We start from the raw sequence: 13591 nt of genomic DNA, 5'->3' as shown, positions 1-13591 counted from the left end.
AGATCGTCACGTGTGGACCTCCCTTCTCAAATCTCGGAATATTAGTAGAATTTATTAATAGTGAAAGTACAGTTCATAAAGGACTTTCTTGATCTATTTCATAGGAGGTGAAGCCCACACAGCATTGAGATCTGCAAGTACAAGAATAGTGACATGAAACTAATTTCTATCGATTTAAATTTGCTTATTAATTACGAAATGTAGACTTTCCAGGTTGGTGCTTTGTGTAGTTATAACTTCCGGGCTGGGCGACCATAGTGTCCGATTACAGGAAATGAAACTTTAGAGCATAGTTTTGTGTATAGTAATGAAATTCACTGTGGGTACTTTTTGAAACATTGTAATATGGAATTGCACTTGTTTCAGTGATATTTTTGTCAGTTATGTTATGCAATCCAAAACACATGTCGCAAAAATAAATAATTAATGAAATAGCTGCCGAAAAATGTGTTTTTCCATGTACATCCTTATACCTTGTTTTCTTTCAAGTTGGCAAACAACGTAAAAAAAAAAATATTTCTTCTGCCTGACTTGTTTTGCTGTTGAACCAGTTTTCAGTTACATAAGTATTCTGAACTATTTGCAACCTTATTTTTAATATTGTGGGCTTTATATTTGTTTCCGTATTGTAAGGCCTTTCCCAATAGATTAGGTCTATCTTTTGGAATATCCGTATTCTGTATCTCTTTGGGTAGTACACTGAGGGAAAATATAAAATCCTCCTGCAGCCTGCACAATGAGACACAATAACAAATTACGTAATGAATGAAGATTAATAAGGGTAAAACAGCACAAAATTTGATACTACAGACTATAAGCTAGACCAGAGCAGCGAGAAAATGTAATCTCGTGTCACTAGCAGACGACGCCACAATCAAAACATAAGTCTCAGCTATGGACAGCAGCCAATCAGGAACGCAGCCATACATGCACAATGCGTGCACAGCTGTTCGTGTGCTTCCCCGGCTCACGGCTGTCACTCGCTGGTGTCGTAATGTGGAGTGCTGTGACATGTTGAAACTTGAAATAGTGAAAGATTGGTGTTACCTGTGGAAGTAAACATAAAGCAGTAGAAGTAAAATGTCACGGAATCGCTTTCGTACGGAACAGCTTGAGCGCGTAAGTTGACATGTGTGTTGTTATTATTTATTTATTTGGCCTTCTACGACGCTGCGCGATGCAGCCAAACGTATGTGCTGGATGACTACGATATGATTTAATTAACTTCTGTATGCATTAAAATGCCTCGATTAGGTTGTATCGTTGCAAAAGAAAATGCATTTTATTTTGAAACTGGGTTGTCTAATAAATGCCAGTGATTATTTCAGTTGATGCGTGACGTTGAAACTGCAAGAGTTTTCATTCTCTGATATATTCTTATGATAGCAGTTTATTTCATTTGACAGCTGATCTGCTGGTTTGGATTTATTCACGGACACTATTATAACGTTACTAGGTAGCCGATAAGTCTGTAACATGAATATGATAATAGGAAACCCACTTTGAAATTGTAACGGAGATAAGTACGTTCGTAATGTAAATTTATGTGGATGAAATGCATTGGGTTGGTTCTTCTGTAGATAAGTAGGCCTGTTTTTTAAAAAAATTCTGGTGTCTCTCCAGGTCCTCACGTATTATATTGATTGAGTAGTAATTCATTCTCTTCATAAACTTCTTGCAGTATACACTTTTATTCCAGTTAACTGTGGTGATTGGTTTGAATGTCTCAGTGGATTACCACATATCTAACTGCTATGGGGTGGTATGTTCATGTAGTATTACAAAATGATGTGTGATATAATTTACATAATTGATGGAACTCAGATATGGTAACTATACTGCATGAACCTTTCAGATTGCTGTACAAATACAGTTGCAAGTTAGAAAATAACCCATAATTGTGTGTAACTCAGTGTGCTTTAGGGGAATTGAATTTCTTAGTTAAAAACATTGACCCATTTATGCCATGGGAATGCAACTCAATTTAAGATTAGTTTCATCCATTCCACTGCAGCCATATTTGTGTCTGTTGCACGAGTAGACATTCGTAAAGCCTTTGAGGTTAGTCACTACAGTACTTTTTTGAACATATTGAGCTTGCTGTCATTTCATAGGTGATTGTGATGCAGAGGATCCATGATTGACCAGATGCTGGATCAATGTTGTATAGAAGTTATGGCACCACTCTCTACCCCAATTGACCAATGCTCTAAACCATTGTATGTAGTGTTACATTACTGGGTTTAGGATATGCTGCAGCTTGTGCAGTAGTAGACAATAACATTCTTTGGTAACGGTATTTGTTTATGTAAGCGACCCCTGCCCTTTGTGGACCCCAAATAAATGTTGCTATCAATCTGATTTGGGACCTGCCAACTCGAGGCTTGTTTCTGTACAGAACTGTCCATCGACTGTCATTTCCTAGTGAGACATTGAGGATTCATTGCATACGTGTATTCCTCGAAATCAGTTTGAAGAAACATCACAGATCATCGTACACATTCATCGCAATTTGAGTCGGGTCATATTTCTAGGTGGCAGTTTTGGGTGGTGCTCTTTGTGTTAGATGTTTATGTTTATAAGTTGTTTGTTATGTTAGCGAGTCATTTGACATTGTCAGTTGAGTGTGTCAGATGTTATAGGAAGCGTTTGGCCCAAATTGCTAGTCAGTTACTTTGATTTTGTGTACTGGGGCTGTTGGATTCTCTGTTGTGTTTGGAGTTATTAGTGCCGTTTTTGTTATGGTTGGAGATTAATATGAGTAGGACATTTGTTGTTGAAATGGCAAAGAAATATTGTCTATGATCAAGTACCTATAGTTATCTGTACAGGTTGTGGAAGATTTTGCTTGTTTTATTTCTTTAGGGTGTTTGTGGGGGGAGGGGTGTGGTGAAGGGAGCAGAGGTTGGCCAATCTAGATGTCTGTGTGGCAGCATGATCTACATTTAGTCTGCTGTTCACACTTTAGTACCCCAGAGGGTTCATTAAACCATTTTCACACTATTTCTCTACTGTTCCACTCTCAAGCAACACACAAGAAAAATGAACACTTAACTCTTTCCATGCAATGTCTGATGTCTTTTATTTTATGACAATGATTACCTGCCCCTCTGTAAGTGAACATGAACAAAGTATTTTCCCATTCAGAGGAGAAATTTGGAGATTGAAATTACATGAAAAGGTCTCGTTGCAGCAAAAAACACCTTTGTTTTAATGATAACCAATCCAATTCACATGTCATATCCATGACGCTCTTTCCCCTTTTGGTCTTAATAAGAAATGAGCTGCACTTATTTGAACCTTTTTGATGTCCTCCCTAATCCTACATGGTAAGGATACCATAGCACACAGCGGGTCAACGGAGGCGTCCAATTCCACCCGTCTGCTTTGGTCTGTGGCATAAGGATGTTGTTGTGCGACGTCATGATGGTGTAGAGTTTAGTTTGAGTGTGTTGTGTTATTGCAGATGTCGTCTTGTTGCGGCCGGTAGTGTCCGCTGGTGGTGTGTACATGGTCTGCATGTTATGTCATGTACTGGGTTCATTTGGGTGTCGGTGCCTGAAGTGTGCATTTATCGGTCATGACTGCTATAGAAGAATGGAAAGTGTCAGTGATTTAAGAATTAAGTTCCCGTTGTGTTTATGTTATTACGGTGTCGTTTGATGTTATTGGTTTGCTGTTTGTCGCGTGGTAAGTCGTTTAATTCAATTTGTGGCTTCTTTTGTTAGGTATGGATATGACTTCTAAGTATAATAGTGCGCGTCTGTGGGCTGAAAAGGGAGATGACATGTTGTCCATCATTAAGTTTCTGCAACTTTTTGGGCTTGTGACGGAGATAGTGAAATGCGGCGTATGCAAGCAGAATATGCGAATTGGGGATTAGTGTGTAGCACTGGAACTTTTTTATCATAAATAGTAGTTTTTTTAGGGTCTGTTGTTCGTGTTATGATGTTGGGTGGGGTTTTTATGTGTTGTTGGATCAGTGTTATTTACTGCATGTGTTGGTGGTTGATGTTTTGGTATCAGCACTTGTGGTTGATGTATGTATCTTAGGGGAAGTACTCGACTTCAATTTTTTTGGTATCGTCAGTTGTATCGGAGCTGTATATTTCATGGGAAGTGACTGATTCCAGTTTGTCATTGTAGCTATGTGTGTTTTGGTATTGTGAGCTGTTGTTGACCTATATAGCTCAAGGGAAGCGTTAGATTCCAATGTGTCATAGTTATGTGTTTTGGTATCGTGAGTTGCTGTTGACCTATATAGGTCAAGGGAAGTGTCAGATTCCAATTTTTGTTGGTTTAGGTGTTGGTTTTGTTGTATCAACAGTTGTGGTGTGATTATAATTTTTGAAGTAGTTGGTCTCGTAATTTGTGGTATTGACAATTGCGGTTGAGCTACGTAGGTGAAGGGAAGTGATCGATTCCTGTCGATATTGTAAGTGTAGCAGAATTTTTTGTGGTGTTTTTATGTCATCGTTTTGTGTGGTTTGGGATCGCGGTGTGCGTCTGTATGTGTTTATATTTAGTTTGTCCCCACCCAAAAACCCCCAATTTCCTGCACTGGTCCCGTTAGTGTGACTATATTTTTGGAGAGAGATGTGTTGGTTGGTTTTGTATGTATTTTCGTGTTTGTTGTCATTTATGTAATGACATTAAAGGCGCCATATTTGAGATGTTGAGAAGGGTAATTTCCACCATATTGGTGATGTCACGGGTCAAAGCTGATGGGCGGAATCGGACGCTTCTGTAATCCCCACACAGCAGTACTGTAGCAGAGAATGACAAGTGTAGTGTGGGCATATCTTTAGTGGATTTGTGGCATCTTCTAAAGTGTTGTGCCAATAAAATGCAATCATTGAGTTGCCTTCCCCACAACATTACCCGTGAGATCGTTTCGGTCAAAGTTGTCCATAACTCTTATCCCTAAGTATTTAGTTGAATTTACAGACTTTGGATTTGTGTGATTTATTGCACAACTGAAATTTAATGGATTCCTCTTCATACTCGGGTGGATGACTTCACACTTTTCATTATTGAGTCTCATTTGCCATGTTTCGCATCATACAAATATTTTGTCTAAATCATTTTGCAATGGGCTTTGATCTTCTTATGGATTGACCACTCCATAAATGACACCATCATCTGCAAACAATCTAAGAGGGCTCCTCAGACTGTCCCAAAATTATTTATATAGGTTAGGAACAGCAGAGCTTCTATAACACTTCCTTGGGGAACACCAGATATTACTTCTGTTTTACTCAATGACTTTCCATCAGTTACAATGAACTGTGACCTTTTGACAGGAAATAGTGAATCCAGTCATATAACTGAGACAATACTCCATAGGCATGCAATTTGATTAGAAGCTGCTTGTGAGGAATGTTATCAAAAGTCTTCTGGAAATCTACAAATACGTGAGCAATTTGAGATCATCCGTTGACAGCACTCATGACTTTGCGAGAATAAAGAGCTAGTTGTGTTGCAGAAGAATGATATTTTCTGAACCTATGCTGGCTGTCAGACAATGGATCTTTTCTTCGAGGTAATTCACAATCTTTGAACACAGTATAGGTTCCAGAATCCTACTGCAAATCAATGTCACTGATTTGGATCGTGTAGTTCTCTAGACTTACGGCTGTCCATTGAGGAAGAATGAAAATTTGATTTGTTTTCTTTACTACATCAGTGTAGGTCTAGTTGAGATCATAAGTGTATTGTAGACCATGATACAGCTGTTCTGCTTTGACCACTTACGTCACTATACAGACGTATTTTGTGGAAGTTATGGTGATAGACTGAGCTGTCGAATAACTGACCGCCCATATTAGATAGATGACAATTTTGATGTGGGTTGGCAAAACCACCAAATTGATAATGCATTGCTTCTCAACAGTTCAATTTTCATCCATGATTAAAATCCCTATTTTCACACTGTGATCTGGTGCTAACAACTATTTGATTGAAGACATTCATAATGAAAACAATTCCAAGTGAAAGCTCTCTATTCCTGTGGAAGTTCCATTACTTTTTCTCTCCTAATGTTTTTGTGTGATTAGTGATGTCACCCGTAGGATGTTTCATGAGGCTTGTGTCCCAGTCACATTAATTATATTATCAGTCCATCAGGATGGTATTGCTGTGTTAATTACAAGGGCCAACTGAAACTCACAAGAACCCATTGTTAAAATTCCAATTCCATTAACATAAAAAATATGACTGCAGGATTGTAATCTAAAAATTCTACACTACGTGTCCCCATATTCTGATGTCAGTGTCTATAAAATGACCACTAGCAGTACTTCAGAAATAGCAGGCATCAATATTTCATAAAGACCGCATAATGTCATTGAATTCTTTGTTAAAGGTGGAAAATGTGCTGCTAAAATTCACTTCAGACTTCAACATGCATAGTGAGATATCTACATGGGTGCCAGCAGTGTTAACATTGGTTAACATTTCAGAGGTGGAAACACAGGTATCCATGATAAGCCTCTTAGCAGACACCCCTGAACTGCCTGCACTGAACACAGCAACAGATTCTGATCGATTTTCTAGAACATGGACAAACCACAAATTCTGTGTGCTATATCCACACACCATTGTGCGTTGAACAATAGATGTCCTGAAAAGATCATCCTGGAACAGAATAATGCATGTCCTCACACTGCTCGTGTCACTTCTTATACTCGTAGAGTGTTAGTATGCTGTGATGTGTCAACAGTAGGAGTATGTATGAATAAGAGTTCAAGTAAGTGGTTAATGTCCTGGGTAAATGATGGAAATTTTCAAACAAAGGGTTTTCCACATAGAAATATGTTCATTTCAGCATTAGAAGCCAGTAGCGATGGAATAACCTGCACTGTCAGCTTTATTTATTTTTGGAAGTAGGTAGATGATGATGGCATAATAAGGTGAAAATTTAACGGATTCAGGAGTTAAGCCTGCCAACTAGTCCATATGGCCTTTGTTTCATCTGAACATGAAGCGGTAGGGTGTCTTGTGAATGTATTTCATATGTCGTGTTGTCTGTCTAAAAGGGTGCCTTCATCAGAATAACCAAAATGTGTGGTACTATACTTTGACCTGTGAAATCATCAAGATGGCAGAGACATGTATTTCAAGCTTACCCAGTATGGTGACCATGCCATCATACATTACCCATAAGAACAGACACAAATATTTAATTGCAGAAATGATGTGTAACTAACAAGGCAGCCACAGAAATTAGAAGGTTTTTGGCAGGGATAAACTAAATATACAACAATCCTAATAATAAAGACACGTCAAAACAAATAGTAATGCAGAGGTCAAGCAAACAAAATATTCAACAAGACCTCAGTAAAAAAGAAGAAGAACGAAAAATCTGATCTCAGATAGTTCACTTCACCTGTATAGTTAAAGCAAAGTCCACTGTATCACAAAACCAGAAATCACTGGTATAGCTAAAATCTAAAGTGTAGCTTCACTGATGTAGGTAAAATGAACTCCACGTTACCCAACAGTCACAAGCCAACATAATAACCCATAACCAACAACAGAACTCCAAAATTCATAAACACCGGTTTTGATATACGAGAAACACACAGTTACTCACAAAAACACACTTACCATACATACTACAATTAAAAAACAAAACAAAAAAATATACCTGTCCCCCTTCCTCCCAGTTCCATCTGCCGCCCCTCAAAAAAGTCATCAGTCGCCCTCAACTAATACCCTTCCTAAACACTGTACCCAAACAGTAATGTAACGAACAAATAACATCATCATTATACCTTCAAAGTAAAAAAAAAAAAAAATGAAGACTCCAAACAAAATAACATGAACTACTTCTAACTGCCCCCCCCCCCCCCCCCCCACGGGTCCAGGGGTTAGAATAGGCCCAAGGTATTCCTGTGTGTCATAAGATTTGACTAAAAGGAGTCTCACACGTTTAGGCCTTTTTATGTGATAGTCCCCTGTAGGGTTTGACCTTCATTTTTCCAAATTTTCCCGAAGAGCGAGCTAATTGGGGAAGGGCGCCTTACATGGTGCATTGTGTCCATCGTGCATTGAGATATTTAGCCCACTTTCTCGTCGTTACATTGCAGTCGTACCCATTCTCAATTTCGTGGGCGAGGACACCTTTCTGGGTGCATTTTCTAACATGCCTATGCAGTGTCACTTTCTGGGCCAATGATGATCATGGACTTCTTTGCACCTGATATCCAGCACGGTAGCAAGTCCGTGGTGGTGGGGCAGCCCTGTACCCTGTTGGTTGTAGTCCCCTGACAACATAGGGATCCCTCTGTTGATGCCTGCACCGTTAACTCCCCATGTCTGCCAAGGAGTAGATGCCTCTCACACTGGGGCATCGGGACTCCCGGCAATGGCCATCCTGCTAGGTGGCCTTTGCTGTGGCTGGGTGACGCCCGTGGGGAGGGCCTCTGGTCGGAGTGGGTGGCATCAGGGCGGATGACACGCCATGAAGCGTAGTACGTCAACTCTTGATGGTGGTCTGCTGCCAGCAGTCTCAAAGCAGGCCAGGTCTAACTTCAGTGCCAAGAAATACGACCACCAAGTCATTCCCCTCCCTGCCACACCAAGGGAGGAACACCAGGCTATGGATGGCAGTGAAGCTTATTTGCCCCAGTACCTCGTATGTACAAGAATTGATGGGGAATCTTTCATGTCCACGAAGCCTCACTTTTATGCGGAGCATTTGGAGGACAGGTTTGGGGAGATGGAAGGCTTGTCCAAAATGTGCTCTTTCAGTTAAGTTCTTTCAACAACAGTAGAGTAGAAAAACTGCTACACGAGTGCTGTTACCAATCTAATGTATCTATGTTGTTGGCCCAAACATTGGTGCCCAACTATAAATTTCTTTGTGCTTACATTTTACAACAGCTGAGTCAAATAGCCTGCAAATCCCTGGGGGGAAAGGGGGGGGGGGGAGAGAGGAGGAGGAGGAGGGGGGGAGGGAGGGAGGGAGGGGGAGAGAGAGACAGAGAGAGAGAGAGAGAGAGAGAGATAATTCAGAAATTTATAAAAACAAAAAGCTGTAGAATCTCTGATTTACAGATTGTTTTTAAAAATTACTTAATCACAATTGAGACAGGCATGCAGTAGAAAGGGTAAGGCTCACAGTGATGCTGGGAAGAAAAACACACTCATTTTGTCTCTGTTGGTGAACTCTGATTTTGTACCTCTTTAACACTTAGGCACCGACGCCCGTAAAAAATACGGGTGGGTGCGGCCTGCCCGGAAGTCCGGTGCCCGTAATTTTACGGGCGCGCGTCCTCGTTCTTCCCCTTCCTTCCTTCCTTCCTTTGTGCGTTCTTACGGCTCCCGCTTGTCTGGGAGGCGCTACATGGACTGTAGTTTGAGTATTGGTCACTAGATGGTGCGGGCATGCTGTGGAAGGGTGTGCTTCCCTTTTTATTGTCGGGTTTTGTGAGTGGCGACTCCCCCCCCCCCCTCCCCCACGCGGTCTCAGTAGCGTTGACATGGCGAAGCGTGGCTTGGCAGACGAAGAAATTGCTCGCGAGTTATATCGTGATTTAGAAGAAAGTGACGTTGATTTGTCAGAGGAAGATATTGTAGATGACTCTGATGATGTGGACTATGTTCAAGAAGAAGTTTCTGGCAGTTCAGGTAAAGAATTCTGACAACAAAACATGTATAATTTTTGTTCAGATTTTCACTGAAAAAACTCTCAGTACATAATTATGATTTTATTTGCAAATAATACTCTTCTGATAGATTCAGAAGAGGAGAACAGGTGTCCAAGCACTTCAGCAGCAAGTAATCCCGTCGATATTGTGCCTGAAAAATGAGCGAGACTTACGGCGAAGGGGAAGCTGAGACCTGCGCGCCGCACCGATTCTGAGGAAGGTTGGACGACTACTGATTGTGCACCAGATATCGATCTATTCTCAGGACAATCCAGAATATGCAGTGTTGTCAGTTTAGACCAGAACAGTGCACCTCTAGAATTTTTTTCATATTTCCCGACAGACAGTATGATGAAACATATAAAGGAACAAACTAATCTGTATGCTCAACAATGCATCAGGAAATTACGAAGCACAAATTCCCTTTCACCCACCTGCTCATTATCAAAGTGGAAAGCAGTTACACTTATGGAAATAAGGATATTTCTGGCAATTGTAGTCCAAATGTGTGTGTAAGTGTGACGCCACGTATACGAGAGCACTGGTCCAAGAACCCTGTTGTGTCATGTAATTTCTGTCCAAACATCTTGAGCCGTGACAGATTTCTTTCTATTTTGAGAAACTTCCACATTAGTGATAATTCCTTAGCTAAGAGGAAAGGAGAAACTGGCTATGACCCGCTGCACAAGGTGAGACCCTTCCTAGATAATGTGTGTATACACCATCTCAAAAAATTACAATAGATGAAGGCATGTGTAAATTTTGAGGTCGTGTGTATTTCAAACAGTACATGCCACAAAAACCAAATAAATACAGTATGAAACTGTACATGTTATCCGAATCTGACACAGGTTACATCGGGAATGTCTCTGTTTATGCGGGTGAAAGGTCTGACACAGTGACTCTGGTAAAGACATTGCTTGCAAATCTGTCAGGAAAAGGCTAAACTTTGTTTACGGACAGATTCTACACAAGTCCATTACTTGCTTCAGAACTGGAAGCTGCAAAAACTGCTCTTGTGGCAACAACAAGAAAATCTCGGCAGGGATTGCCTCGGGCTATAAAAGATCCAAACCTTCAGTGAGGTGAACTTATTTTCAGGTGTAAAGGAAATATGTTAGCACTTTGTTGGAAGGACAAAAGAAATGTGCATATGATAAGTACAAGGCACACTGCTGAGATGGTCACTTTCACTGAGCAGAGAGGAAGAGAGAAGTCAAAGCCAGCCTGTGTAGTGGACTACAATAAAAACAAGTTTGGTGTTGACTTATCAGATCAGCGATTGTCATACGGGGCCGCATTTGAACATCAGACTGTGAACTGGTGGAGAAAGTTGGCATTCCTTGTTATACTAATGGCGATTGTAAATTCCTGCATATTATACAATAAGGTTACTGGAAAACGCCTCACAACATCTCACTTCATGACAGTTATCTGTGCAGATCTTGCACAAAGCAAAGATCTTGATCCCCGACCTGGTCCATCTGGACTATCAACTGGAAATCATTTCCTGGAAAAGATTGAGACAGAAGTAGGTAAGAAACAGAAACAAAAACAGTGTGTAGTGTGTTTTCTGAGAGGAAAAAAACTGACTGGAAAAATGTGGCGAAAAGACACAAGCTACCAGTGTAGTGAATGTAAAATAGCATTGTGCAAAACGCCGTGCTTCAAAATTTACCACACAAAGAGCAAAATTGCATCCTAAAATAGTGACAGGAGGTTACTGTAGATAAGACATACTGTATCCATCATAATTACAATTTTTGTGGAAAATAAAAAAAATTTCCTTCTAGAAAATACTGTGACTATACCTTTGACCAATTTTTCATTTTTTCAAAAACAATGTTACAATAATAACATTTCTCAAAAGTATGTATTAATTCAAGAGAAAGGTATTATATATTATTTTAAACAAGAAAGCCTATGTTTTTCAATAAGAGTAATTTTATTGCTATAACTGAAACCTTACACGAGTTCTAATAGTTTAAAATACGTTAAAATCAGCCAGTCTTTATGGTAGACACCCACACACAATGGCTCAGGATCCAAAGTGTTAATACTGTAACTAAACATCCAGCACAGTTATGATCTTAAACATTCACATACAGAGAGAACGTACATAGATAATGATAGAGCCAAAGGGTACATTTGAGAGAGGCAGCTATTACACCCTGTTCCTCTACACTCTACTTCTCACTACCAGTAATGATAGTTTTCTTATCTCATGAATCAATGGCAGTAGCACTGCTATAGCTACCTTTTAATGGCTGCAAATCAACAACTTACTCAGTACATGGAAAAGATGCACCTTTCAAAAACTATTTCAGTTGTAATATGCAGCAATGCTTTAACTACTGTAGGACACATCACATTTATGTTTGTCAAAATTTACTTATCAAAAAAATTTCTTTCGCCATTGATAAAACACCTACACATCCAAACTTCAGGGTCCTCCACACTGCAGATTTCAGTGAGTAAAAAAAATTAGAGGTATATGTTTCCCATCACAGCAATTTTCATAGATGCTGTATATAATAAGCACAAATATATTCAACAGAGATTTATTTACTGCGCAATACCACATTTCCGAATTTACCTTGCGGTTTTAGTGCATTAAATATGGAGTGATTGTAAACCCTAATCTTATCATGCCATTCCTTTTAAAGTCCTGTAAAGTTTCTTTGTAGAGAAGATTGCCCATTTCACATTTTTCCAAAGAATTTTTTGGTATGCTCATTATATTTGTTCACTTGTAATGGGCATGTGAGAAGTTCTGAAAAAGTATAAAAATCTTCCCTTCATTGCAAGGTATTTGACAGGCTTCCTTTTTTTGTTTGGACCCAATCATGGAGGACAAATGGGAACCTTGCACCATTTCTGTGTGCTTTCAATTAAAGAGTGATACACATTTCGACTGCTGCTAAAAATCTGTAGACAATAACTTTGAACAATGGATAATCTTTAATAATTAATGATAGCACTGTAACTATGTTCGAGCTGCTGTTCTGACCAAATCAGCTGATGAGGCGTTGTCAGATAAAAGTATTGGCAATGAGTCCGGTAACCCAAGATTTCATCACTGGGCAGTCAAAGTGGGACAGTGCACCAAAATATGGGCCACTGTCAACCGTGCACTGCACTGACACTCGGCGAGTCTGCACGGTGCAGGAGCTAGCTGTGGGTTGCCCAAGTGTGGCCAATGCGGAGCCAGCAGAGGACAACTGATTCACTGCGAGAGGCCTGCATGGAAGTCTTCCACACATTTGTAGTCTCCTTAATGACACGCAGTTTGTTGTGTGTACTGTTATGCCATTCCGTCTCCAAAGCTGAAAAACCCTACGGCGTGCATCAGAATGCAGGTCAGGTTCAGAGATGCCCACCTCCAGAAGAGGTTTCAGTGTTCAGCAAGTTCATTGCCGGGGATGCCGATGTGTCCTGGGGTGCCACATAAACACCACTGAACAATGGGACCGGTCCAGGGCATAGATGGACTCCTGGATGGACGCTACATGAGGATGGTGAGGGTAGCACTGGTCGATAGCTTGTAGGCTGCTCAAGGAGTCAGTACGCAAAAGAAACAATTCCTCAGGGCATGAACGGATATACTGAAGTGCACGAGAGATGGCCATCAGCTCTGCAGTGAATATACTGCAGCCATCGGGCAAAGGAATGCTGTTCAAAATGGCCTCTGTGGATGTAGGCAAAGCCAACATGGCCATCAACCATTGAGCCATTGGTGTAAACCACTTCAGAGCCCTGGAAAACGTCAAGAATCGAGAGGAAGTTACAGTGGTGAGCGGCAGGAGTAACCGCGTCCTTAGGGTCATGGGAAAGGTCCAGACAAAGCCGTGGCCTAAGTGTATACCACGGAGGTGGTAAAGGGAAGGATTGCACTTCAGACAGAAAGGATCGCACGTGAACCACAATTGTTAGCCCTG

At 40.5% G+C, this 13591-nt stretch overlaps 1 protein-coding gene across 2 annotated transcripts in view; it reads left to right on the top strand.

The window, feature by feature from the left end:
• The first annotated feature begins 894 nt into the window (after nt 1–894).
• Nucleotides 895–13591, top strand: part of LOC126244757 (uncharacterized) — a 59465-nt gene continuing 46768 nt past the window's right edge. The window contains exon 1 of one of the 2 annotated variants that reach the window (XM_049948265.1): nt 895–1119. In XM_049948265.1, coding sequence (XP_049804222.1) covers nt 1081–1119 — 39 coding nt within the window. In that variant the 5' untranslated portion in view covers nt 895–1080. The remainder of the gene's footprint in view (nt 1120–13591) is intronic. The other variant, XM_049948264.1, reaches the window with a different exon arrangement.

Source organism: Schistocerca nitens, chromosome 1 (genome assembly GCF_023898315.1).
Source record: "Schistocerca nitens isolate TAMUIC-IGC-003100 chromosome 1, iqSchNite1.1, whole genome shotgun sequence".
Taxonomy (NCBI): Eukaryota; Metazoa; Arthropoda; class Insecta; order Orthoptera; family Acrididae; genus Schistocerca; species Schistocerca nitens.
Note: the sequence above shows the minus strand (reverse complement) of the source record. Positions and strands in the feature narration are given on the sequence as shown.